General features: G+C 31.9%; 1 protein-coding gene across 1 annotated transcript in view; it reads left to right on the forward strand.

Annotated features, from left to right (window-relative positions):
- The window catches only part of LOC142623758 (uncharacterized), a 56716-nt gene that overhangs the window by 25673 nt on the left and 3471 nt on the right, over positions 1 to 27572 (forward strand). Inside the window, exons 2-13 of the mRNA XM_075797212.1 lie at positions 17218 to 17344; positions 18379 to 18481; positions 18673 to 18768; positions 18867 to 18922; positions 19079 to 19202; positions 24524 to 24586; positions 24694 to 24753; positions 24857 to 25018; positions 25596 to 25669; positions 25749 to 25842; positions 26146 to 26282; positions 26352 to 26432. Of these exons, the coding sequence (XP_075653327.1) occupies positions 17220 to 17344; positions 18379 to 18481; positions 18673 to 18768; positions 18867 to 18922; positions 19079 to 19202; positions 24524 to 24586; positions 24694 to 24753; positions 24857 to 25018; positions 25596 to 25669; positions 25749 to 25842; positions 26146 to 26282; positions 26352 to 26432 (1175 nt within the window). The 5' untranslated portion in view covers positions 17218 to 17219. The remainder of the gene's footprint in view (positions 1 to 17217; positions 17345 to 18378; positions 18482 to 18672; positions 18769 to 18866; positions 18923 to 19078; positions 19203 to 24523; positions 24587 to 24693; positions 24754 to 24856; positions 25019 to 25595; positions 25670 to 25748; positions 25843 to 26145; positions 26283 to 26351; positions 26433 to 27572) is intronic.

The raw sequence follows: 27572 nt of genomic DNA on the forward strand, positions 1-27572 counted from the left end.
GCTTACGTAAACATAGATCGAAGAAAGCATTTAAACGTGTACATGCGTGTGTATCATCATGCAAACACAGATCAAAACATAAATAAGCTGGTTTGAGTCGTTTGACCTTGTGAACGAATGAACTGTTTTAAAATTCTTGGAGAAAGGATACTGTACCAAGCAATTATCATCCTTATGCGATATATAAATATTGAATGAGTAAAAATGTAAAAGGGTATAAATTTTTTTTTTTTTTTTTAATTTTAAATTACCTTATATTGACTTTTAATATATATGACATGAGATGGTAATTACACCATGTCCAAATTCTTCAAAATGAGGCAGTATTCCAATATGTACTTAAAAAACAACGTCACACAACGTTAGGAATCACGATTGTAGAAAAAAAATAAAGCTAAAAGTAAAACTAATTTAAAAATTAATTAATATCAACAATAAAATTAAATAATTGAATTTAAATTTAAATATCGAATAAAAATAAAACATTATGCAAATACAAAATCTGATTTAATTACCCCAATAGTGTTTGATATTTTAAATCATTTTGTGTGAACATATATTTTTCTTGATATAGTAGACCATATATCCGGCCCATACCCAATCCATGAGAGCATCCTGGTGGGACTGTTTGTTGGTGGTGAAGCAAGCAAAGGTCTCATTTTGTTCATTGGGAGATTAAGAAGGGAGTCAATCCATGGAGTCATTTTCTATATGAATTGGATATTTCATTTAGGTAATGCCGAAAGGTTGATTCACCAAACGGATGGAAATGGGTGCAAAAAGCCCCAATTCTCTATATATGTCTACGGGAAAATCAAAACAACTCACCCGATGCAACCAACCTATGCAGGTCCATTTAGTGAGGCGGGTCAAGTTGGGTGGGTAGGATAATTTTGCGGGTCAAGTTTAATAACAGATTGAGATATTTCTACTCTGCTACAACTCAATCCACCCGCCTATATATATATATATATATATATATATATATATATAGACACACACACACACACACTCTGTCATGTTGCAAAAATCTAACTCATATACCCTCTCACTTTGTTTCTCTCATCTCTTTTTCTTTCTATTTATTTTTTAATAAAGTTTAGTTATAAAATTGGTTGTAGTATTAGGTTACAACCTTACCCAATAAAATAAAAATTACTATATATTTTAAAATTTTAACAGTTAAGTTTCATGTTCTTTACGCTCTTAATATATATATATCAAATTTTGTATCAATCGGATATTATTTGCGATATAATCTATAAGTTTATATTTTATGCATAATTTTCAACTACAAAAACTTGTAATTTAAACAATTTATTGATGACATAGCTATTGATCTTCAATTTTTTAGAAACTTTACAACCATGAAGAACATAAGATGAATATGTCATACAATGGTAGATTTATTAAAATTCATATTCAATAAAAAGATATTAAGTAAGGTTGTAGCCTAAGGGTACAACCAATTTTGTAGCTAAATTTTGTCATTTATTTTTTCCTTTTCACATTTCTCTTTCCTAAAAAACTTTTGCTGCTTTCTTCAATTTATTTATTTATTTTTCTTAATGTACATGTTTAAATTTAGATTCTGAAATGTTTATTCTTTTCAATGTAATAAAATATTAGTCATTCTTTGTAATTGTTTTTAATAAAATTATAAAAATTATTTCATTTTTTTTTATCTGAGGGAGTAAACTATTATCCAATTTTTTAGGCTCTCTCAAAAAATATTTCAAGTCAATTGAATTTGTCAACCTGCCCAACCCTCTCAACCCATCAAGTTGAAATTGTTAAGATTTTCAATCAACCTGCTGGATTTATAGATTGATGGGTCAATGGTAGATTGGAATTTTTCCAACCGGCCATTAGCCGATTGGTTAAAAAATATTACCCTCCACTCACCCAACCCGACCTATACACTTAAACGCAAAAGAGAGAAGAAGAAAAAAAAAAATCATAGACATGTTTTTTTTATTAAGTTCAATCAAGTAGCACAATAATTTTGTGTTAAAAACAAGTCAAACAACATATTGGGATCAAATCAAAGCACAAATTTTAATCAAAAAATAAATTCCAATTTAAACCTACATATTTATATATCATCTGATGTATACAATTTTACGAAACACTACGATTCATACTACACACACTTATATATCGTACAATATGGTATTTTTTCAGTATAGTCAATAGATATCTACAATATGGTATTTTTTTAGTATAGTCAATAGATATCTACAATATGGTATTTTTTTTCACTCGATACTTATGTATAAAGTATTGTACAATATTAATAAATAGTCGCTAACTCGTGCAATGTATGGATTTATCTCTTCTTTAATTCTTTGATAATATTTTATTTAGTAACTTCAATTGTTTCCAACACATACATCTAAGGTTCAAATATCTTCAATCCAGCCATCGAATCATAAAATTAAAAAAAAAAAACCTTATAGTTATATTAATATTTATTTAGACTGATATTAAACTATATATTAATATTTTCCCCTATATAAATGATGACCTACCTGGCAATTTTCTTTAAAAAAAAAAAAAAAAAAAAAAAAAAACCTACTTGGCAATTTATGTTGTATGGATAACTGAAGTAATATGTAGATATGAGATATGTGTAATACTTGGAGTGTTGCTAACATTTGCTCAATATGTTTGAAGCTATATTGATCGAACCATCAATATTAACAATTGGATGACAAATAATATTAACACTGGATAAATGCAAAGACATCAAAGATTGATTAATATCTTTTACATCTTCAATTGATGTACTTTGAATAGACATTCTATCAAAAATTTCTCCGTTATCATTATATATAAAATTCTTCCTTCAATTCTTATTAATTCTCCTCATGAATCTTGCTTATGTTAAGGAATCAATTCTTTCCAACCTAATCAATAGTTTGAATAAGAATAACATAAAATTTAATTGCAAAATTATACTATCAAGAGAAGGTGCCATATGACTAAAAAATTGCAAAGCTCAAACAAAAAATATGCAAGCAAATGTCATTGAGTTGGACCTAATTCTACGATTATGATTTTCAAAAAAAGTTCTAGAGAAGTAAACCATTTAGCACAACATTCCACATAAAACCATAGTTTTGAAACCCGGATCGTTCATTGAATCGTAAAAGGGAGAAGTTCAAGGTTTTTGAGGTCGAACGAAGTTTGAATTAGGGTCGAACCATGATGATGTCATAATTAATTTAATAATTATTTAAAATATAAATAATTATATTAAATTAGTACAAATATTTAAAAAAAAAATAACTAAAATAGTGCAATTAAATATAGAGATCTATTATTCCTTTATAGAAACAAAGAGATCTATCTTTCAAATGTATTTTCTATATCATAACTTTAAGAAATATTAAATCCTAGTATTTTTTATGTTGATTAGTTAAATTTGTTATAATATCTAATAATATAATAACTAGAATAATATATATATATATATATATATATATATATGTATATATATATATAAAATGGTATTTGTGTAATTGTGTTGCATGTCCGCAACGTGGCACTTCCAAAATTACGAATGCATTAATTTTTTTTTAAGTGATGAACGGATGATATTTGTATTGCATTGCATGTCTACAACGTGGCCTACTAGGAATATAAGAATCAATTATTTTCTTTAAAATAAAAAGCAAAACATAAAAAGTTAAAAACTTCAACCACTAGCAAAGTAAAACGTGGCAACTCCAATAAATTCTCCCACCTACCCCCCCTACTAGCCCACTTGACCACTTCTCTTTCTTTACTTTTGGCTGCTGAAGTCATAATTCATTATTCAATCATTCTCCTTTCGGTTCTTCTGTGTTGAGCTCTTGGTCTCTCGCTGCAGTAGATTTGAAGATTGTGAATCAATGAAGCTTAAGCACCTCCAAAAATTATCAGATCTCCTTCCGATTTTTGTTCTTCTTTGTGTTCTTTCATTTCTTCTAGATCTAATCATGACTTGATATCGGTGTATTGGCCGAAATTCACCGGAAAAGCTGAAACAAAAAGAAACCGTCTGAACCTCAAAAGATGGTCACAGTTCTCAAAACCGTACGGTTCGACCACGATTCGCACGGGTCCTTGCTTTTTTTCCATAGAGCGGTTCTTGAAGCTAAAAAAATCGCAAAAGTGAGAGGTACACGGTTTTTCCGGTTGGACCGTACGGTCCGGTCTGAGTTTCAAAACCATGCATAAAACAATTCTTTTAAGCATTTTATCAAACACAAACAATGCATTATTGTTGTAACTACTCCTTGTATATAATTTAATCAAAGAACTACTCACAAAACTCAATTTCATAAGTAAAATCCTTTTCATAGGCAAAGTTACCCTAAATTACACTATTCTGACCACCACAAACCTTAGCTACACTATTCATACGGTTCATTGGGTTCCGCGTGGAGTACAAGCAACTATAAAAGATCTCAAATTACACCATTGAAGATATTTATAGAATTGCAAATCATGCGAGTAGAGTTTCTCATGCACTAAAGTTAAAGAGTTGGATTGAGCACGGTCCATTTAAAGTTAGGTGGCATACTCCACCTCCAAATTGTTATAAGTCAATTGGGCTATTAAAGCTATTGAGTATATATAGAGTAGGAATAATAATAGTAAGAGACGATTTTAGTCATATAATTGCGGGGTCCACACAAAAATAACCAAGGGTCTCAATTTTAGTAGCCTCATCTCTCATGGCTGCGTCCAATGCAATTGCCATGGGGATACTGGTGTTTTTAATGCTACTTTGAAACGTATGTACTGCAAGTGCTTGCAAAACTTAGGTCAACTCTTGAGTGATTGGCTAGAGGAGTACCCTATTTAGCTTATGTAAAATTGTGAAGCCAGCAGGCACAATATTAGAATGTTTTAAAAAATAAAAGTCAATGGTTTCGGTTTTATTTTTATTTTGAAGAAATTATATAAAATTTTTTAAACAGCCTTATATAATATATTGCATAAACAGAGTACCATTACAAAATGGTTTAACTTTTATAGTAGTAAACTAGAGTTATAACTTATACGGACCCAAATTCTATCGCATACAACCAATGTGGGATAGTATATATACACTATAATATTAAGCTGAAGCTAATAATTGGTTTTGATATGTTTCTAGAGTAATAAACTTTTTGCTCTGTTCCTGGACAAAACAATGACATACTCCACCGCTGTATAGGTTTGGGTCAAAATTTACCTTTTCATGATTTAATAACTTCCTTTTTAAGCTTTAGCTATAACTTAAATTCACTTTTATGACAATATTTCTTAGAAGGAAGATGAGGACTTAAAGGTTGCGCAGCTGAGCAAAATGTCTACTTTGATTGAAAAGGCGAGACTTTTCTACTGGATTATGTCAAATTTTTTAAAGATTTTCTGCCCTTAACTAGTCCCTTTTTTTTTTCAATAAACTTAGGCAAGAATTGAAGAGAAGCACGAAATTCTTGAGATTGGGTGTTGCTGGGGAAGCTTTGCTATCGAAGTTGTCAATCGAACTGGATGCAAATATACTGGCATCAGTTTGTCTAAAGAGCAACTAAAACTTGCGGAGAAGAAAGTGAAAGATGCTGGCCTTCAGGTACTACTTGATAATGAATAACATTTACCATAAAAGTAAGTATATAAAAAGCAGCACATATATAACAAAGAATTTATAGATCTCTTTTGCCTTGTGGTATATAAAATTCACGTATGAAATCATCTTATGAAATTTTTCTTTTTTTCTTAAGGTCAAGTCTCTTCAAAATTAACTTTAATAAACTTCTTTCTCAAAAAAACTTTAATAAACTTTTGCTTGTAGGACCGCATTAAGTTTCGTCTTTGCGACTACCGCCAATTATCCTGGTGAGTTCGTTTGCCACAAACTTTTTAATCGGACCTTAATCATTACAAAAATAAAGTCTTCATCTTTATAATTCTTTTATGGGAATAATTTAAATACAGAAAATATCAGTTCACATTCGTTATACACTCCACTCCAGATACGTCACGTCAATAATTTCATGCAAAAATTGGCCATTTAAATATTGCCAAGTATGTGAGAATAATTGGCCTTTTTATATTGCTAAGCATGTGAGACTAATTGGCCATTTTATATTGCTAATCATTGAAGCTGGCATGTGATTGTCTCTTCTTTAGTTCACATCAATAACTGACCAACGTTCGGTTTCTTAAGGAATATATAATTCCCGGTAAAATATATATTCCTTAAGGTAGGCGGGTGCGTCAGCCATGACTAATTAAGGTAGGCGTTCACGGGGAAATATATATTCCTTAAAAAACCGAACCTTAATTAAGCATGGCTAACGCATCCGCCTACCTTAATTAAGCATAACATCAGTCATGACTGACGCATCCAGACTCTGGTATTATTTTATTATTTGGTTATAAACTATTATCTCGAGAAAATTAATTCAAACTTTTGTAAGTGTGGCGTGGAGCTAGCACGCGGAGAACATAGGGATTCATTACTATCAAACACTCAAATGTTAAAGAAATTTTTTTATGGACAGTCAGAGATAAGAACAATTTATATATCATATTATTCTCTTAATTCTTGTCCCAAAGGACACCTCCTAATACTAAAATAATTTCTTCACCAAGTTGTGTTTAGACTAGCGAAGAAAGAACATAAGTTTTTCAAATGTGTTAAAAATACTAAATTAATGTATTGTATTTCTCAAGTAATGATATATATGAGAGTGCTTTTTGTTAGTTTTTAAACCCCTTAATACAAGTTGTTTAACCTAGTTATTTAGCCAAGTGATTACTTAAAGAAATTATTCAGATCTACGTTAACATAACACAAAATATCATATCATGCAAATAATGCGGCAAAATAAAGAACACTACGATATGATAACCCAAGAAAACCTAACCGGTAAAAAACTTGGGGATGATTTAACTTAGTTATCCTCAAGGTAAAAACAAATCTGTACATTTTTTAGATCCCTTAAACACAACCAGATTAATCTAGTTAATTGGCCAAGTAATTACTTAGTCAAATTAAACAGATTTAGGTTGACACAAATATATCATATCATTGTAAAGTGCAAAAAATAAAGAACACAACAATATGATAACCCAAAAAAACCAAATCGGTAAAAAGCTTGGGAAAGATTTAACCTAACTATCCTCAAGGTAAAACAAATCACTATGAAAAAATTGAAGTTTACACAATAGTGACTTAGACCACTAACATCCTATTGCTACCTATGTGATAGTTCCGAGTCCACAGACTACTTCTATCTTGGATTCTCAGCCAGTACAAGCACTCCCGCTTGTGTAACTTTAAGCTCTTAATGCAGCATGATCATCAAGCTCTTGACCTAAATCTTGATTCTTGGTAACCCTAAGTATATGTGAAGACAATGTTAGGATGTGTACCCTTAATCCTATTGTATGATGCTATGTACGTTATTATTTATGACATTATGTATGAGTTAATGTTGTGTTTAATAAAGTTGTTTTATTATTATCTAAAAATAATGGTAACATGAATATTGGGATATTATCATATAGTCCATGAGATGCATAGTATGTGATTTATGTGAAAAGTCACAGAAGATATAAATCACAAGTTCTTTGTAAACTCAGAATTTTAGTTCGTAGTCGGTGATGAAATTGGGCATTTCATCTACGAAAACTATAACATATCAACTAAGATAATTTGTCTTAATCATGGAAATGAAGATTTCTAGTTGATATGTTGATATGTTTTAAAAGTTAAAACATATTGAACAGAACCGATGTGAGATTTATTATTCTTCTAACGACTGTTAAATGAATAATAAACTCACGACTTATATTTGCATGAACTCTTAATCCTGAGAGAATAATGGACTTGATTATGAGGTGTAGGTTGCTTTAATATATCAGGAGTGAGATCTAGAGTAACGGTCAAAACTTCAGTATGTTGGGCAACCACATTTAGTGTTGATGGAACATATATTCTTAACAGAGATACAAAATATTTCATTGAGATAAGTTTAATGGGTTTGTTATTCAGAATGTTAGGCCTAACTACTTTAGTAAATAGTTACTAGAGTATATATTTATGAGATTGGATTTCATAAATATATGATGAATAATTTAAAGGATTAAACCGGGTACTCAAGGATAAGATGTAGTAATTTACAAAGTGGCAGTCTACATTTATGATTTTGTGTTACTACGAATATTTTATGAAGGGGTTGCATGTACAATAAAGTCTTGAAATATAATTTATTAATAAGGCCTAGAGTGCAACTATATTTATATAGTGGTATTAAATATAGTTAATGGTAACTTTGGACTTGTCAAGAGTTGACAGAAAATCCCAATGCCCATTGGAGCTAGTGTCTTATTGGTCCCTTTTGGGACCACTCCAAGCCATATACTTAAGCCCAATTGGAAAGGCCCAAAAGGCCAGCCCAATTAGATAATCAATTAGATAAAAAGAGAGAAACATACAAAATTTTCTGTAGAGTTTTTTGGAAGAACACTATTGTGAAGTGGTGTATGTAAGTATTAGATACTTTGACATTTTCTCTTTGGAACTAATTGAGAGATCACACATCTTGGGCCTTAGTAGAATTAGAGTGAAGATTGAAAGTGTTCCCAAGCGATTTTGATCTTTACTTTTTGAAATTCACCGCTTCAAGATATACTCTCTTGTTCTTAAGTTCTGAAACTTATTTAGTACATGTTAACTTTTATGAATGAAGTAGATCCATTATTTTTCTGCTACGCACATGCATATTTCCCTTTAGGCAAACACCTTTAGATCTTACAAGAGATTCACACATACAACATCAAAACAAAAAGACTCTAGAGAGCTTTTGGGTACAAAACCCTAGATCTACAAAAGAGGCACACTCCTCTGTCTCTTAAAAGCCTTATAAAAACGTGCTTAGAGTTTCCTTTATATACTAGAAGAAGTAGATCTGAAACCCTAATCCTTAATGGGCTTAAACTACTGTTTGGGCCGACTTAAAATTCTGCAGAAAATTCCTGATCCACGATTCTCTATCGATTGAGTCCATTCTTCGATCGATCGAGTATATTCTTCGATCGATCGAGTCTTGCAGAAATAGAACAGTAATTTCCTGCAATTACTCGATTCCAAACTTGCATTAAACCAAACTTTGAGCAAGTCTAAACATAGACTAAATGTTTTGATCATGGTTTGCCAACATATATAAATTGAAGTTCTAATACATTAGTTCCTAAAGTCTTAGAACCTAACAATCTCCCCCTTTAGCAATCCGTGACATAACACATACCAAAACAAAAATGCTCAAAGTTACAAAACAACCCATTACAAAATGCCCAAAAATAATTCAACCTAACCACTATCTATCAGTTGCCAGTGTAGACAGTAGCACGACTGAATCAACCTGTATATTCCTAAAACACTTAACAAACACATAAACGCATGTGTGGAAAGAAAGACAAAAAAATAGTAAAGCAACAAATATGCAAACTAACTCTGCCCCTAAGTTAGATACATAAAAATAAATAAAAAAATTTATTTTCTGCCCCTTTCAAAAACAATTTCAACTCCCCCTAAACAAAACATACTTGTATTTTCCACACATATTCCCACGTTCCATCTAAAACTCTCCCTTTTTGTCACGTATTGACAAAGACAACTCAATCAAAGAGTAAATAGAAAACATACGCAACAAAGGATAAGAGAAAATAGAGAATAAAGGGAACACAAAACAATTCAACTTTATAGAAAATAGAGACAACTCCCCCAATGAAGAGCAACAACTCCCCTTATGAACAACAAAGGTTTTAAAAACAGATTTCTCCCCCTATAAAAATAGGAAAAACAAAATAAATTTTGGGAAAAACAGTTTTGGGGAAAAATAGGAGGTGGGGAAAACTAAAAACACACAAACCTAACAAAAAAAAATTGAGGGAAACTTGACATTATGTGACTTATAAACAGTTGGATGAGTAGAAAAAATATTTGCACATTGATTATCCATCACATCTCTTAAGAAAAATATTTTCTGCAATTCACACATAAAAAATAGTATATACTAAAATGTACAAAGGACTCAAAAATTAATCAATCAATTTTTAATTCAAGTTGAGTACCCAATTTAGCAAAGTGTATGCATGTTATGTGTGAAAACAATGAGAGATATGATTGCAAAACAAGAAGATGGATACAAAAAATTCAATGCATGTGATAAAATGCATGAGAATGAGTTTAAAAACAGCAAAAGATTCTGGGAAAACACATTCGATTGATCGAAATTTTGGGAAATAGAATTTTTGAAAAAAACAGCAAAAGATTTTGCAGAAACCACTCAAACCAAGTTATTTCATGGATAAAATGCATGAGAATGATTTTAAAATTTTTTCAAAAACATGAGTTTTCAACCCAGAACTTCAAAACAAAGGTTTTAATCATCAAAAACATAATTTTTGCCAACCCTTAATCATATTTTGAATCAAACACCATGGAAAACATAATCTTGGATGGCCAAACTAAATTCACACACAATTTTATGTATTAAGTTTAACAAAGAGTAACTTATGTAGCGTGTGCAACTAGTAAAAGCCTGAGATACATGTGAGGTGATATGTAGATAGTAATCAATCATAATTTCTACAAAATTCATCATATAAATTTGAAAGAGACTATCACTTAAAGAGTTACATCATCCTAGAAACAAGCTTGCAATCATGTAAGTTTCTTGAATTGCCTCATAATGTACACACCAATTTTATTTGATTTGAAACTTATTAAAATAGCCAAGATAATGTACACACCAATATTATTTGATTGTGAAGTCATTATAGCCCAATAATGTCCACACCAATTTTATTATTTAAATCGAGGCTACACCTTATGTTCTTTTTGTGCATGTGCTACACTTTCTTGAACACAAAATCTTATGATTGACTAGTAAACAGTAGTGAGATAGTTATTTATACCTTTCTCATTAAGTTTATGTCCAACAAACAAAAGAATGTGACATCAAGATTAAGATCAAATGATCAATAACTATAAACATCTCCCACGCAACATGCACTAGAGCTCAAACTAGCAAAGTGCAATAAAATAAGCTCATTCAAGCTAAGCAAAGTACATAAACAGGTTATGTAAAGATAATATGACCAACCTTGATTATAAATCCAAGATAAATAATACAAAAGAAAATAAAAACCTTTTTGGTTTCAAAAAAAATATTTTATGACCAAACATAAAAGGCACACATTATGCTTAATGTATAAAAGGCAAATGCAATGCATGACAGTGCAAAACTAAGCTATAGAGGGTACATAAACAAGAAATATCAATTTCTTAATTAACCCATGAGTACATGTACAAACTAGTACATACTCATACAAAATCAAAAATAGCTTAGCACTTATAGAACACATACTATTTAAGTTTCTCCACAATGTCAAGCATGTTCTAAATCAAGAGACAGATATTATATCAAGTATATTACCTTTTGTTTGCCTTTTTCTAAGTTCTATAAATTTCTTTAAAGAAAATCATTGGTTTGAAGTAGTGGCAGAGCTAGGAATTTATTTTGGGGGGCTATGTATTTTTTTTTTTTTTATGAAAGTAAAATAGTAATGTGCAAATTTTTTTTGGGCCTTTTCTTTTTGCTTGAAAGACCCTAATATATTATTAAGTAGACCAAATTATGGACCAAAGTTTAATTTCATTGGGCATAAAAAAAACTTAAGGTGGTCACAAATCTTTTTTTAAGGGTAGACAATGTTTAATATCAAGTATGGAGAGCAAAATGATAAGGTTATTTAAAATTCTTTTAATTGTTTCCAAAAAAAAAAAAAATATTTTTTAATTTTTAAAAATTTTTGGGGGCCCGGTTCTTTAATAGCTATGCCACTGGTTTGAAGGGAAGGTATCTTACTGGATATACTTGTTCGCCATGGAACTAAGTGTCATTGAGGCTACCCTTGAGGGCGATGCTGAGGTTGTAACTAAAGCACTGTAGCATGGAGGTCTAACCACCCTGAGTTTGGTATGGTCATCAATGACTCCCTTAGGCTTGCTAGTGGCATTCGTTTTTGTAATTTCACTCATGTAAAACGACTAGGAAATATAGTCACCCATTTCCATGCCAGAAAGTCCAAATCTGGTAACGAGCTTCAGATTTGGATGGAATCCGCACCTGACGATATAGCTCCTATTGTAGTTCGTGATGTTTTGTAATGTCCTTTTTCTTTTAATTTAGCAGACCTTCGAGTCTGGTTTCTCAAAAAGAGAAGAAAGAAATTAGGAGCAAACCAAACAGACCCTAAGTCTATATTTGGTGTAGCAATTTGTAGAAAACTTGCATGTGTCGTTCCAGAAAGTCCATTAATAAATAATAAAACAATTTTTTTTTTGAGAATACATTAATAAAACAATTGAATTTGGACAAGAAAGGTTGTATTTGGTGTAGCAATTTGTAGAAAACTTGCACGTGTCATTCCAGAAAATTTATTAAGAATTTTTTTTTTTTTTTGAGAATCCATTAATAAATCAATTGAATTTGGACAAGTAAGGCTGTATTTTTTATTATTAAACTTTTATGTGTTCTTTCAGAGAGTCCATTTATGTACAAATTTTCGGATTTATTTTTTTAAAATATGTAGAAAACTTTACTTAAATTAACTAAATATTAATCTAATATCAGAGCCAAACGATTACGTATCATAATTTAGGTAAAAAAAGAAGAAGAATATCATATTTTAGTAGATCATGCATTATATGGTAAGTTACTGAACTTCACCATATATGTACGGATTTAGATCTTTTAAAGTTTCTAGGATACTCTACCAAGTAGATTTCTTTAAATCCTCACCTCTTATTTAAAATTCATGGTTTAAGATGCTGCCACATCATCAATCCACTTACTCTTTTAAAAACACAAAAATGGGGATAAGCTTAGGATTGCCATGATCCCTAACGTTAGAAACAAATGGATCTAACTTTTTTTTTTTTGGATGGAAAAAATCTCAAACTCGAAAAATTCATCAACCCGCAAATTACTCCCGCCATTTTCCCCATCTAAATCCCAAAAACACTCTTGGGAAAAATAGTTCAAGAGGAAAACTGGACTTTATTTTACAACTCTCCTACATCCTTGAAATTTTCAATATTTTCAATCGTAAATGACCATTGACTACTAGTTTCTTCCTTTCTTCTTCTTCTTCTTCTTTTTGTTTTTTCAGTTTCTTTATTTCATACCTATGCTTGATACTTATCAAACACCTTGCAGGCAAAGGGTAACCCTAAAAAAACTTTTCTTGAACAGTTATTAAAAATGGACGCAATTGTGAAATTGCAAAACAACAAAAATCTAATATCAAGCAAACGTTGGAAATAAAGAAAAGAAATGAAAACGAAAAAAAAAAAAGAAGAAAGGAAGAAACTAGTAGACGACAGTGAGAGAGAGAGAGAGAGAGAGAGCTGATACCGGGAGTTTTTTTTTTTGGGATTCAGATGGGAAATATGGCAAGAGTAATTTGCGGGTTGATGAAAATTTCATATTTGAGATTTCTTCCATCCAAAAAAAATAAAAAAAGTTAGATTTGTTTGTTTCTAATGTTAAGGCTCACGGCATTCCTGGGCTTAACCCCCCCTTTTTTTTTGTGTGTTTTTAAAAGAGTAAGTTAGTGGATTGATGATGTGGCAACATTTTAAACCATTAATTTTAAATGAGATGTGAGGATTTAAATAACTTTACTTGGTAGAGTACCCTAAGAACTCTAGAAGATCTAAATCCATATATGTACATATGACCCTTAATTTGTACTGGGTTATTAAATGACAATATCGAATTATATACAATATTTGAAACATATTTCTCTAATAGGCGTGAAGAGTGTTGTTGCCTGTTGCAATGCAATCTAGATTGCAGGAATTTTAATGCAACTCATTACGTGGAGGTTAAAAAAAATCATTCATATGTATTATTTAACTAAGTCACATAACTCATTAAAAATATCATGTGACTTTACGTACATGTGGATGAATTTTTTAACTGCTTCATAGTAAGTTGTATAAAAATGTCTATGTCCTAGGTTGCATAAAAACATTTTCCTTACCTAAATAGGTGCCGAGTGGTGGAATAGAAAACCGAAACAATGGAGAGCATGCCATTAACTTCACACAAAGCTATTGGTTGAGGAAGTGAATGCACATTATCACACACAATAATAACCCACTTAAATCCCCAAATTCACAAAAACATTTCAGACTTATTTCAGACTTCAGGCCAAAATTGAGAAATGATATGGGGCGAGCTCAACTTTGATGTTGCCAACTCAAAGCGACGTAGTTGGGTGAGCTCGACACTCAGGGGGTTGTGGATGCAAATGATAAAGAGAATCAGCACCATTCATGGAGTTTTTAATGATAAAACTTGTACAAGTTTGTGTTTGTGGATTTGGGGATTTATATAAATTATTATTGTGTTTGGTAGAGTGTATTTATTTTTTTACTAGCAAATTTCCAAAAATCAGAACCAAATCAAATAAACAAAAAGGAGGAGGATAATTTCTTTCTACTTTTCTTATTTAAAAAAGGAACAACTTTATGGGTCATTCCGTGGAGTTGGATCTAGCTGTCAATTTGAAATCGAAGTAATTTTTTTCTCCCCTCCCCTCCTCTGCCAGACATAACGATACTACCTAGCTTTTTCTTCTTCTCTTATTCACTAACGATAACCATTATACTTGACTTTCCCATAATTTATAAATCTTTTTTTAGGGATAATTAAAATATGTAGCTAATTTACTTTGTACATAATGAAGTGTCAATTCAACTATAAGCTCATTGACATCTACAAATTAAATATAAATGATCAATATATGTTCCATAATTTACAAAGTACAAATCATTGCAGCATTATGCACACAACACAACACTACAAATAAACTAATTTTGTTAAATCTCAACTAACACTAAGAGATAAGCACAATACATAATATATATATATATATATATATATATATATATATATATATATATATATATATATATATAATGCACAACACGTGGGATGGATTAGTCACAACACGCAACTTAAACCAAAAAAAAAAAAAAAACGCTATTACTTTAACTGGTAACCTTCATTAAAGAAAGAAAGATGAAGCATTAAGTCATTAGATATTAGTGGTAGCTCTAGGAATATTTTTCAAGGTAGTCCTTAAGAAACATAAATTACACATTTTTTTAAAAAGAGAAATTCATATATTGATAACAACAACAACAACAAAAAATACATAAATACATAAAGTTTTACAAATTTTTTTTACGAATTTTCATATTTTGAAATGGTTGCATGATAGTCTCATTATCAATGCTGCAAACTACATCTTTTTCAATGTACACAACTAAGCAATCATTCATCCACTGATCTCTCAATCGATTACGCAGTCCATTAATATAATTATTAATTATTGTTATTCAGTTTTTTTTTTCTTTTACTAACCACTAGCAGTCTAGCACGCATCCCATAGTTTAATTTGCTTTGCACAATGTAAAGACTAAAAATACCCAATATACATTGCATCATCCAGCCGGCTCAAACCACTACTTAACATATTTTTTTTTTTTTTTTTTTTTTTTTTTTTTTTTTTTTTTTGTCTTTTATAATGTCTTGTTAGTTTCACTTACTTTTAAGGGACCACACACCACTATCCCAATTCAATGCCACGGCCCCACCCACCCCCAAGAGGCAAGAGCCAGTCAACAATTTCAACACAATTACATATTTTATATTTACATACACTTACATAGAAAGACAAAAGCTAAGCAATTTATATTGTCAAAAAATAAGTCTAAGTCACAAGACTCACAACACAAGTTAGACTATGAGAGAGAGAGAGAGAGAGAGAGAGAGAGAGAGAACTGAAATGATGAAATTGAGTTTTGAAAATAAGATTTTAGTTTGTGTATGTACATATTGTATGCAATAATCATTACTCTTGATCACTGCTAATTTCCCTTGGAGAAAGATTGTATCAAGTCTATGACCTTTTGTTTACCCTTTTCTAGGGCTATCCAGATTGATTCGGTAACCAGACCCACTCGAAGAACCTACCGGATCCGACCTGAATCCAGTTGACCTAACTGCTTCGGCGGGTTGGCGACGGGTCTTCACCACCAGAAACCGATTCCGGCGAGTTGGTTTCGGTTTTCCTTCCCTAAAACCCGAAAAACCCAAACCGATCGAGAGATTTCCATATTCTGGCCAAAATTTCCAGATTCCGACGATAGTTTTCTAGAATTCAGCAATAGTTTTCCGGAATCTGGCAAAGAAACCTAGATTCCAGTGATATTTTCTTTAGATCCGGTGAGATTTTGACCGGATTTGGCGAAATCTCATCAAATCCAGTGAGATTTTCGCTAGATCTTGCGAAATCTTACCGGATCTAAGGGAAATATCGTCGGAATCTGGAAAACTTCGCTGGAATCTAGGTTTCTTTGCCGGATTTGCATTTTTTTCACTGTTTTCTCGCCATCTTCTCAGATGTATGACTTCAATCGACCCGTCCGCCACCCGTTGATGGTCCGAACCGCCCGACCTGATTACTCCAGCGGGTCGGTTTTGGGTTGGGCACAAACCCAACCCGGACCGACTCGTGGATAGCCCTACCCTTTTCTAAGTTCTATAAATTTCTTTAAAGAAAATCATCATTACTCTTGATCAATGCTAATTTCCCTTGGAGAAAAATTGTATCAAGTATATTACCTTTTGTTTTCCTTTTTCTGAGTTCTATAAATTTCTTTAAAGAAAATCATTGGTTTGAAGCAGTGGCAGAGCTAGGAATTTATTTTGGGGGGCTATGTATTTTTTATTTTTTTTTATGAAAAGTAAAATAGTAATGTGCAAAATTTTTTTGCCTTTTTCTTTTTGCTTGAAAGACCTTAATATATTATTAAGTAGACCAAATTATGGACCAAAGTTTAATTTCATTGGGCATAAAAAAAACTTAAGGTGGTCACAAATCTTTTTTTAAGGGTAGACAATGTTTATTATCAAGTATGGAGAGCAAAATGATAAGGTTATTTAAAAATTTTTTAATTGTTTCAAAAAAAAATTATTTTTTAATTTTTTAAAAAATTTTGGGGGTGCCCAAGCCCCCCTCGGTCCTTTAATAGCTACGCCACTGGTTTGAAGGGAAGGTATCTTACTGGATATACTTGTTGGTAGGCAGGCATGGCTGCTGCACAGAGTGCTCTTCTAAGCAAGCCAAAACGCATGGAACCATCTCTCATAGAAGCAGGGGCGCGCCTTTTTGTCACCAGGTTCCTTGGACGTTTTATCTCTGCTGGATGTTTAATGTGAGTTTAGTTTACTTCTAACTTAGATATCCTGCCAGTATGTGTGTGTGTATATATATATATATATATATAAAATGTGTGTGTGTGTCTATATATATATATATATATATATATATATATAATACACATTCTATATATGCACTCTCTGAAATTCAGTTATAGTATGTAGTCTATGATCATACCGGTATTTGACGAGAGGACACTGAAGATTTATCATCATGCAAGAGCTGTTTAATTTGGAGGTTTTAAATATTATTCTGGGTCTGTTTTTTGTTCACCCCCCGAGCCGGTGTTAAAGGTTAATTTCTCTGGATTCTTTAGCCTTTTCATTTTTGTTAAGGTTATGTGAGTTGATTACGTAAGGATTCCTATAATACTACAGTCTACGAACGCAGTGTTGTATTAATAAAAAAAATTATAATTGTTAAAGTGGTTAATTGTGAGTAGTGGAGAAAAACGATGGGTTTTTGAGTGTTATTGTGTCCACCACTTACAAATTACAATCAACCACTTTTAAAATGGTGAAAAAGTTGTGTTCATAATATTAGTGAGGGTATTTTGTAATTGACCATGGGGCTTTAGTTTGAGTTCTCCCTAGAATGAATTAAAATGGATATTATCGTTTGTACAAAGGATACCATAGCCATTTTTGTTGGATCCCAGCTTCAATTAATAGGACCATTAGAATATGTATTGGAATTCCTTTTCCTGAACGTTTCTCAATAGGATTTTATGAAATTTTTGTGTGAAGGATTCGATCCAGATGGTTATTAATATTTGACACTCACCACCAACTGCTACCAAAGGAAAACGGCACTTTTTTTTTTTTTCTTCTTCCTCTTCTTTCTGAATAGCCTCTTCTATTGCAACAAAGGCAATTACAGAAGAAGATCAACCCGGTCCTTGGATGGCCTGAGATCTTCTTCTTTTACATGTGATTAGTTCGACCAAGAGGTCCATCCTGTCCAGTCAGGAAGATCCATCAAAATTCCTGTATCAAGAAGATTGATATACCATGCCTTGTGGTGTTGCAGTTTATTGGAGGAAGGGGGTACAACATTGACCTTTGAAGGAGACAAGAGAAAGTGTCGTCTGAAAATAGTTCTTAAAGTTAATAATCCGCAGTTTTATTGGAAGGTATGTACCCTTAATCTATCTATGTTGGAATTATTTTTATACGGGTCTCATGCATGCAACATATTGTTGTTGAAATTGGCAGGAAAATTTTTCAAAATTAAATTACAGGCAGCGCATTATATTGGTATTTAAAATTCAAAATCTGATTATATTATACAGCAAAATTTTTCTCACCATCTTGTTTTAAACAGGTTATGACAAATGCTGATTTAGGCCTTGCAGATGCATATATTGATGGGGATATTTCTTTCAACGATAACAACGAAGGTCTTCTAAACCTTTTTCTGGTAAGATTGATTTTAGTCTGAATTAATTCCAAACAGAACTAGTTTGTCCCTATACGTACAAAGTATTTTTCTGGTATTTACTTCCTAAGATTTTGCAGATTCTTATTACCAGCAGAGATTCATATTACTCTATCTCGAAATTGAATAAGACAAGGTATAAATTGCTAATTTGCTACTGCCAGATTTTGCTGGAAACTTGGATAAAAATATTATGATTAATTATTTCCTAAGTTGTTGGAAACTTGGATAAAAATATTATGATTAATTATTTCCTAAGTTGTTCATTTTGTTATCATTATTATGGTTATAGGGGCTGGTGGACACCATTGATATTCACAGCTACTCTAGGATCTTTGACGCGCTTTTTCAAGCATTTTTTAATGCATAATAGTCTCACACAAGCTCACAGGAACATCGCTCGTCATTATGAGCTGGTATATGACTATGGCCTTTTAATTCTTTCTTTTTATTTGAGGTCTTTGGATAAGTCTAGAAGGAATCTACAGCAAAGTTTACGTAAACACCAATTTTTTTTTATTGAAACAAATTGAAAACATGCGAATTTTACACGTGTGTGTATTGTCATGTAAAGCAGGTTCACAATGTTACATAGACGATTTGACCCATGAAAGTATGAACTATTTTTAAAATTCTTAGAGAAAGCAATTGGGAATGAGGAAAGATTCCAAAAAAATACGTCAGCGCAATGTTAGACAGAGCTAGGAATCAGGATTGTGGTTTAAAAAATAAGGCAAAATACATCATTAGACTATAAAATTAACTTAATAAGCACTTTTGGTCTTTAAAGTTTCAAATAAACATTAACCATAGTTAGTTTCATTACTTATGTGACTAATGAATGAATGATGTGTAGTTTTTTTAAATGACATGACAATTTTTTCAACAAAATAATGGTGGGTCCTAAATAATATTGTAAAAAATATTAGCAATCTAAAATAACAATCACACACAAGAGCACACAATTTACGTGGAAAACCTTATCTCTTGAAGGGAAAAAACTATAGGACAAACTCCGAATAATTTCACTATTATCAAATCAATTACAATAATTCTTGCGTATACCTTACAGCTAAAAAAAGTATTTCTTGTTTTTCTTTGCTCACACACACACTAATTATCTCTTTCAAAACCAGCAACACTTTGCTCTCTCCTCCTTGACTATCTTCTTGAATGCTGCAACCCTTTGCTCTCTTCTCCTTGCCTATTTTCTCGAAGGTGGCAATACTTTACTCTCTCCTTCCTATTGTGTTCCTCCCAAGCGAAAATATTTTCTCTCTCTCTTGGTTTCATGCTCTAATTTCCCTCTCCCCCAAAAGAAGGAACATTGGACCAAAGCCAAAACCATTAAATTCTTTATAGCATCGTCTATTTATAAGACTCTTTTGATATTCCCTCTTGGACTAGGAATACATTACTTCTTTAATAAGGAGTTTATTTCCTCTTGTACTAGGAACACATTACCTTTTTAACAAGAAATAAACTTCCTTTCACACCAAGGAATAGTCTTTCTTTCTATAACAAGAAAACCCAAATTAATTTTTCATTCTTCAACTAGGAAATCTAATTGACTTTCCAAGTCACAATTGGAATTTAAGGCAATTTCCCAACAATCTCCACCTTGACTCAAATTCCATCAATTATTCTCAACTATCTTCTTTCCTCTTGGGATAGCTCCTACCTTAATCAAGTAGTCCTCTTTTCCTTTTGGAATAGCTACACCTTAATCAAAGCAATCCCTTCTCTTTCATCTTAATCCACACAAAGAGTCATCCACTAAATCAACCAAGCTCTAATACCATTGTTGGTCTTTTCTTTCACATCATTGTACACAACTTGTCTTAATAAAGTCAATTAAATAACTCCCAATACCTGTCTATCAAGAATGTTTCATTCTTCATCCTTCATAGTATTAGGTTTCTTCCTTAATAGAGGCAAATGCAGTTTCTTCCCATAGAGATCATCTTCAATCTGCATTCTCTAATATCTAAAGTCTGTTTCATCAAACTTCTCAATTCCTGAAGCCTTACCCTCTTCTCCGGCCATCACTTCTACTCTAATTTTAGCTCTAATATCACTTATTGGGTCCCAAATAATATTATCAAAAATATTAGCAATCCAAAATAACAATCACACACAAAAACATACAATTTACAGGGAAAACCCTTTCTCTTGAAGGGAAAAAACCATAAGACAAACTCCAAATAATTTAACTATTATTAAATCAATTACAATAATTCTTATGTATGGCTCATAGCTAAAAAAAAATCTCTCTTGTTTTTCTTTACTCTCTCTCTCTCTCTCTCTCTCTCTCTCTCTCTCTCACACACACACACTAATTATCTCTATTAAAGGCAGCAATACTTTGCTCTCCTCCTTGGCTATATTCTTGAAGACGGCAACTTTTTGCTCTCTCCTCCTTGCCTATCTTCTCAAATGTGGTAATACTTTACTCTCTCCTTCCTCTTGCGTTCCTCCCAAGCGACAATCTCTTTTCTCTCTCTTGGTTTCACACTCTAATTTCCCTCTCCCCATTGGGAAGACCATTGGACCAAAGCCAAAACCATCAAATTCTTTACAGCATTATCTATTTATAAGACTCTTTTGATATTCTCTCTTGGACTAGAAATATATTACTTCTTTAATAAGGAGTCTATTTCCTATTGGACTAGGAACACATTACCTCTTTAGCAAAGAATAGACTTCCTTTCACACTAAAGAATAGTATTTCCTTCTATAACAAGGAAACTCAAATTAATTTTTTCTTCAACCAGGAAACCTAATTGACTTTCCAAGTCAAAATTGGAATTTTAGGCAATTTCCCAACAAATAAAAAATCCATATAATTAGTATTACCCGGACCAAACAAAGATCCAAACCCAAACTTGTTAGAAACGGATCTTCCTCAATTCAACTAACTGAACCCTAACCTATTCCGTTACTGCTCTTCACCATAGCTAGAACCATCTATGTCTCATAGTTTTTAGTCTACATTAACGCAGGAGTCAGGACTTCTACTTATCCAAGTGATATATAAAATCCCAAATTCCAAACATGGTTGAGAGGGACCTAAAAAAATTAATTGATTGTACATTAATCTAATTAGGACTAGTGCCCCACTATCCAATAAAGAAAACGTAATAGCAAAAAAATTAAATGAGAAAAACAAAAGGCAACCACATATTTTGCCACCAAAATGAATGTCTGAGCTGAACTAATGACAAATCAAGACAATTCTTAAGCTTCAGTGCACCAACTGAATTATAGATTTAAAAATACAAAACATTTAAAACTGTACAACGTCTTTGTTCTTATCATTTTCTATGGCTTAAAAGAGAAAACTAATTCAGGCGAGAGAAGAAGCCCGGGAGAGAAAAGATCGACGCTCTCCTTGGGAGGGAGGAGCTGGGAGGGATGGGTTGGGGCACAATCGGGTGAATTGGCAAGGACTCACTTTTAACAAGTTTGGGTTAGGGCCTTTGTTGGGTCATGAGCAAGCAATACTGACATGGGTTTTTTTCAATGTTAAAAATGCTACCTCATCACCATACAAGAGTCACATAATTATTTTGTTAACCAAATTGTAAAAAAAATAATATATATATATATATATATATATATATATATATATATATATATAAATGAATGAAAGCTTGATAATGTCTATTTTTTAAACTTTAAGGACTAATAACTCTCATTTTAAACTTTATGGCCTGTTTGGAAGTTTAAAAAAGGAGAAGGAGTAGAGTAAAGGGAGGGAGAGTAGTTCAATTACTTTGTTTGGAAGTTTTTTAAGGAAAGAGGGGGAGGGGTTTGGAGGGATTTCAACTACCTCAAACCCCTCACTTTTAATTCCCCCAAATTAGAGAGATTTAGAGGTAGAGTAGAGTAGATAAATTATTGACCAAATGAATTCTCCAATTTACCATTTTTAAATTAACAAAATTACAAACCCATTATATAAAATAAATTCATGTTATTTCATTTTCTGTTATTTTCAAAAGGTTCTAAAGAAGGCAAAAAATTAGTAATTACACTAGAAAGTTCATTTTCCGAGCGACCAAACAGAGATTTGATACACATACTTCACAGAACGAACCAGAAACAACGCATATCAAATGTAAAGCAAGAGAAACAGAAATTCGAAGAGAGAATCGAAACTCACTCCGTGGAAAAGGAGATCGAGAAACGGAGAGTCGTAGACGGATTTGATCTGGTCTAGTGTCCAATCATTCCCCGGACCTTTGCTTTTCGCTCTCTCGGCTTGGATCGCAGCAGTGGAAGAAGTAGAATACGAAGCTGAAGACGAAGAAGAAGAATGTAGTAGGAGGATTGAGCGTCTTAGCTGGAGAGCGAGGATTGAGCGAACCAAAAACATGTTTGATTAGTGAGAAAATGGAAATACATGGTTTTAAAATTTTCTATGGAAAAAAAGAAAAACGATTTTCCCGGAAAATAGAAGAAGGAGAGGAAGAGTAGAGAGAGAGAGAGAGAGAGCGCAGACTGAGAAATCGAGGTGTAGTAGTAGAAATGGGAAAATAAAAAATTAAAATTCTGTACTAAGCAAAATAAAAGAAATATTAAAAATAATAATAAAAAATAAGAGAAACACTCAAAATTTAATGTTTTGTTGATTTTTTCAGTAAACAAACAAAAAAAAGCATTTTTTTTCTTATTTTAATTATTATTTGGTTTTTTTTAGTATAATAAAAAAGCAGAAAAAATATTTAATCATGACCAATGTTAATTATTTAATTCATATTAGAAAAAAAATTAAAAAAAATATTGCATGTTATAATCATAATTATTTAATTTAACAAATTAATCATAAACCAATGTTGCAAGTCTATTTTCAAATAAGGGTAAATTTGTCTATTTAAATAATTTTTTCCCATTTCCATCCTAATTTTAAAAACATCCAAGCAAGAGGAAATACTAATTACTCTCTTTTCCCTTACTAATTTTAAAAACATCTAAACAAAATGGAGGATAATTATTCTCCTCTACTCTCCTCCCTCTCTAAACTTCCAAACAAGCTATTAGGAATTTAGGATTCTTCCATAAGCAATTAGGACTTAATTGGATCAATTGTGGGATAATGTTTTCAATCTGTATAATGGTACCTGATCAGTCCGTGTAGGTGGTCGTGGTGATGATTTAAACTTTGATTAATGAACAACTGCGGCAAGTGCCAATGCGAAGTTATGGTATGTCATGATCCACAGGAGTTAAATATGTCTTGACATCCAACTCTTATTTGATCAAAGACGTACATAACTTCACATTGCCACATGTTCAAATTGTTCGTTCTATCGAATTTCTTTACTTTAAATTTGGCGTTAAAAACCAGAGTCTTAATTGTAAAAGGTTTTGTAGAGAACTTTGCCAAAAGTTTTGTTGAGGACTTACCAAGAATGTAATTGATTCGACCTTCATCCTACATCCACAAGCGACGAGAGGGAGAAAATTACAATAACAAATATGGATATACAAAAGATGGCGTAGAGATGCTCTTTCAAGAACCCAAATCCCAATCCAGCAAAATAAGTCTCACTCACAAATATAAGAAAAGCTAGAGAAAATTCTGATTTTTGTAAAGCAATTTGCCACAACATTCTCTATTTATTTTGGCACTCTTCACTCTGCACAAACAATGACTCATCGAGTATATTCAAACCTGATTAGTGACAGAAGTGATATTAAGATAAGCTTATATTTCGTTTTGTTTTGTTTCTAGAGTAATGAACTTTTTGCGCTGTTCTTGGACGAAATAATGACATACTCTACCGGCTTATTTAAGGTCAGGATCAAAACCTTTTGATAATTTATTGTTAAACAATGCATCAACTTCTTCCTTTTAAAGATTTAGCTTTATCTTACCTTCACCATTATGGAAATTTTTCTTAGAATGAAGATGAGGACTTGAAGGTTGCGCAGCTAAGAAAAATATCTTCTTTGATTGAAAAGGTGAGACTTCTCTGTTTGATTATGTCAAATTTTAAAGCTTTTCTTGCTCTAAACTAATCCCGTTTTTTTTCTTTTTTGCTTTTTTTTTTTTCAATTAACCTAGGCAAGAATTGATGAGAAGCATGAAGTTCTTGAAATTGGGAGTGGCTGGGGAAGCTTTGCTATTGAAGTTGTCAATCAAACTGGATGCAAATATACTGGCATCACTTTATCTAAAGAGCAACTGAAACTTGCGGAAAAGAAAGTGAAAGATGCTGGCCTTCAGGTACTAATTTGAGGAATGACATTTACCATAAAAGAATATGCCGTTAATATCAATATGAGTGGAATATATTGGAAGGTAAAATTTATTGTTTCTGATATCGTTGCATCACTTTAAAGTTGATCTATTTTAGATGTAAAGGTAAAGATAGTATCACAGAATTTAAAATGATTCATCGTTTATTCATTGGAGTTTTTGTTTATTTATATATTTATTACAAGATAAAAATTCTATTATAATTTAATCGAAGGGTTTATATGTGTGAAATTTCCTCGGGAGACTTGAATTTTAGTCCTTACTTTACACATTTCAAGTACTTATGAAGTGACTATATACAATCGTAAATAGTTAAATTCATGGAAACTTGAGGAGAAGGAAGAGAATCACAACACTTGTTTTATTAGGGTCACATATATAGAAGTACATATAGAGCAAAGAATCAGGACCCTTTTCAATTTGCATATGAATATATGATCACCAGTTGGTTCTTCTTCCGGCACAAAAACTTCTGGTTGAATATTACGCATCTTATGAAATTATTCTTTTTCTATAGTCACTTCAAAATTAAGTTCGCTTGCAGGACCGCATCACGTTTCTTCTTTGTGATTACCGCCAATTGCCCGATACCTGCAAATATGACAGAATTATATCTTGGTGTGTTCCTTTGCCAACAAATATTTAATTAGACCCTAATGATTCCAAATATAACATGATCTTTAATGGCATTTTTCAGTGAGATGATAGAACATGTTGGCCATGAATATATGGATGAGTTTTTTGGTTGCTGTGAATCATTATTAGCAGAAGACGGGCTTTTTGTTCTGCAGGTAATTAAACAAATGGTGTCTTACATATCTCTTTCCTAGTTTTATTATATCGTCTTGGTCTTTATAATTTTTGTATGGGTTTAATTTCATGCGGTAAATATTGTTTCACACTCATTATATACTCCTTACACACGTTCATAAGTTCTCGTGTGATGTATACAACTTTTATTATTGATATTCACATTTTAAAATGTAAAACGAGAGATATGTACTAACAATGTACACTAGTGAGTATGTGAGGGTAATTGCCCATTTAAATATACCACTAATCATTAAAGCTCGTTTGTGATTGTCTCTTCTTAGTTCTCGTCAATGCCAGACGAACGTTACAACCAGTATAGGCGAAGTTCGGATTTTATAAAGGAATATATATTTCCCGGTGCATGCATACCTTCATTAAGCAGGGTAACATCAGCCATGGCTAATGCATCCAGACTCAGGTATTAAATTATTGTTTGGTTTACCTATTTGTTTCTCTAGAAAATTAATTCAAAGTTTTGTAAGTGCAGCGTGGAACACGTGGAGAATATAGGGATTCATTACTACCAAACACTTAGATATTGGAGAAGAAATTTTATGGCCAACCAGAGGTAATTAAGAAAAATAATCATAATTATATTTATTGTCAAGAAATAAAAAGACAAAAAAAAGAAAAATAATTTATTCTCGTCTTAACGAAACGCTTCTCCTGACACTAGAATAATTTCTTCATCAGGTTGTGGTCAGACTTGCGAAAACACATAAATTATCACAGTTTAGAATGTGCTGCATAGTTAGCTAACCAAACGTTATGATCCCATATCTTAGAAATTAAAAGAATTCTTGTTAATTATCCAAAAAGCAAATAATAGAATTCTTGTCTAGATTTTGTAAATCAAACATGTATTAAAAAAAAAAGTCTGTAATTGTAAATCAAACGACCCAATGGATACATTATGCTGAATGCATGAATTGTGCTTAATTTGATGTACTAGTTGAAGATGGCTAAATGCTAGCTTGTTTGGGAGGTGGTATTAATTTTATGGAGCAGCTACATATACGTAGCTACATACATCATCATGGAAGTGAGGTCCATAACTCTGTCCCCACAAGCTAATTATCACTTGTTTTAGTAATTAAAAATTATCTCCTACGCCATTGAGTGGGCCTCCCACAAACATGTGGGCCCCAAAAGAGCTTACCAACCTCTTGTGAGAGTCTCACTCTATAAAGGATGAATCGGAGATACTTTCTGCACAAGGCTTGTTCACTTGAACAAGCCTTGTTTACTTTTAGAGGATAATATATCTACATTCTTTTGTTATTATACAGACTCTAAAGAGAATTTTTAAAGTTGCACCCATGTCAAATATTTGCGAAAAAGTACGTAAATTATTAATCATCAAAGACACTGTCTAGACCCCAATATAAGTTCTCCATGAAAGAATGAGATAATATCATTGAATCACAAATACTCTTGACTTGCATTCTCTGTATTATAATAAAATTTGTTGGGAATGTAGACCCTAATTGATACATGTTACTTATGCAATTTTATGCCAAGTTTGATTGATATAACCAATTATGCTTAATCGCAAGATGAGGTCATGGTTAATCATAGCACACACCAATAATGCAGATATAATCACAGTGAATAATAAAAAAACACAAGCAATATGGATATGAAGAGAAAGCCCTAGAAGGGAAAAATTCTTTGGGAGCTTACTACCAACCCTCAAGGAAACATATTC

Source organism: Castanea sativa, chromosome 2 (genome assembly GCF_040712315.1).
Source record: "Castanea sativa cultivar Marrone di Chiusa Pesio chromosome 2, ASM4071231v1".
Lineage (NCBI taxonomy): Eukaryota > Viridiplantae > Streptophyta > Magnoliopsida > Fagales > Fagaceae > Castanea > Castanea sativa.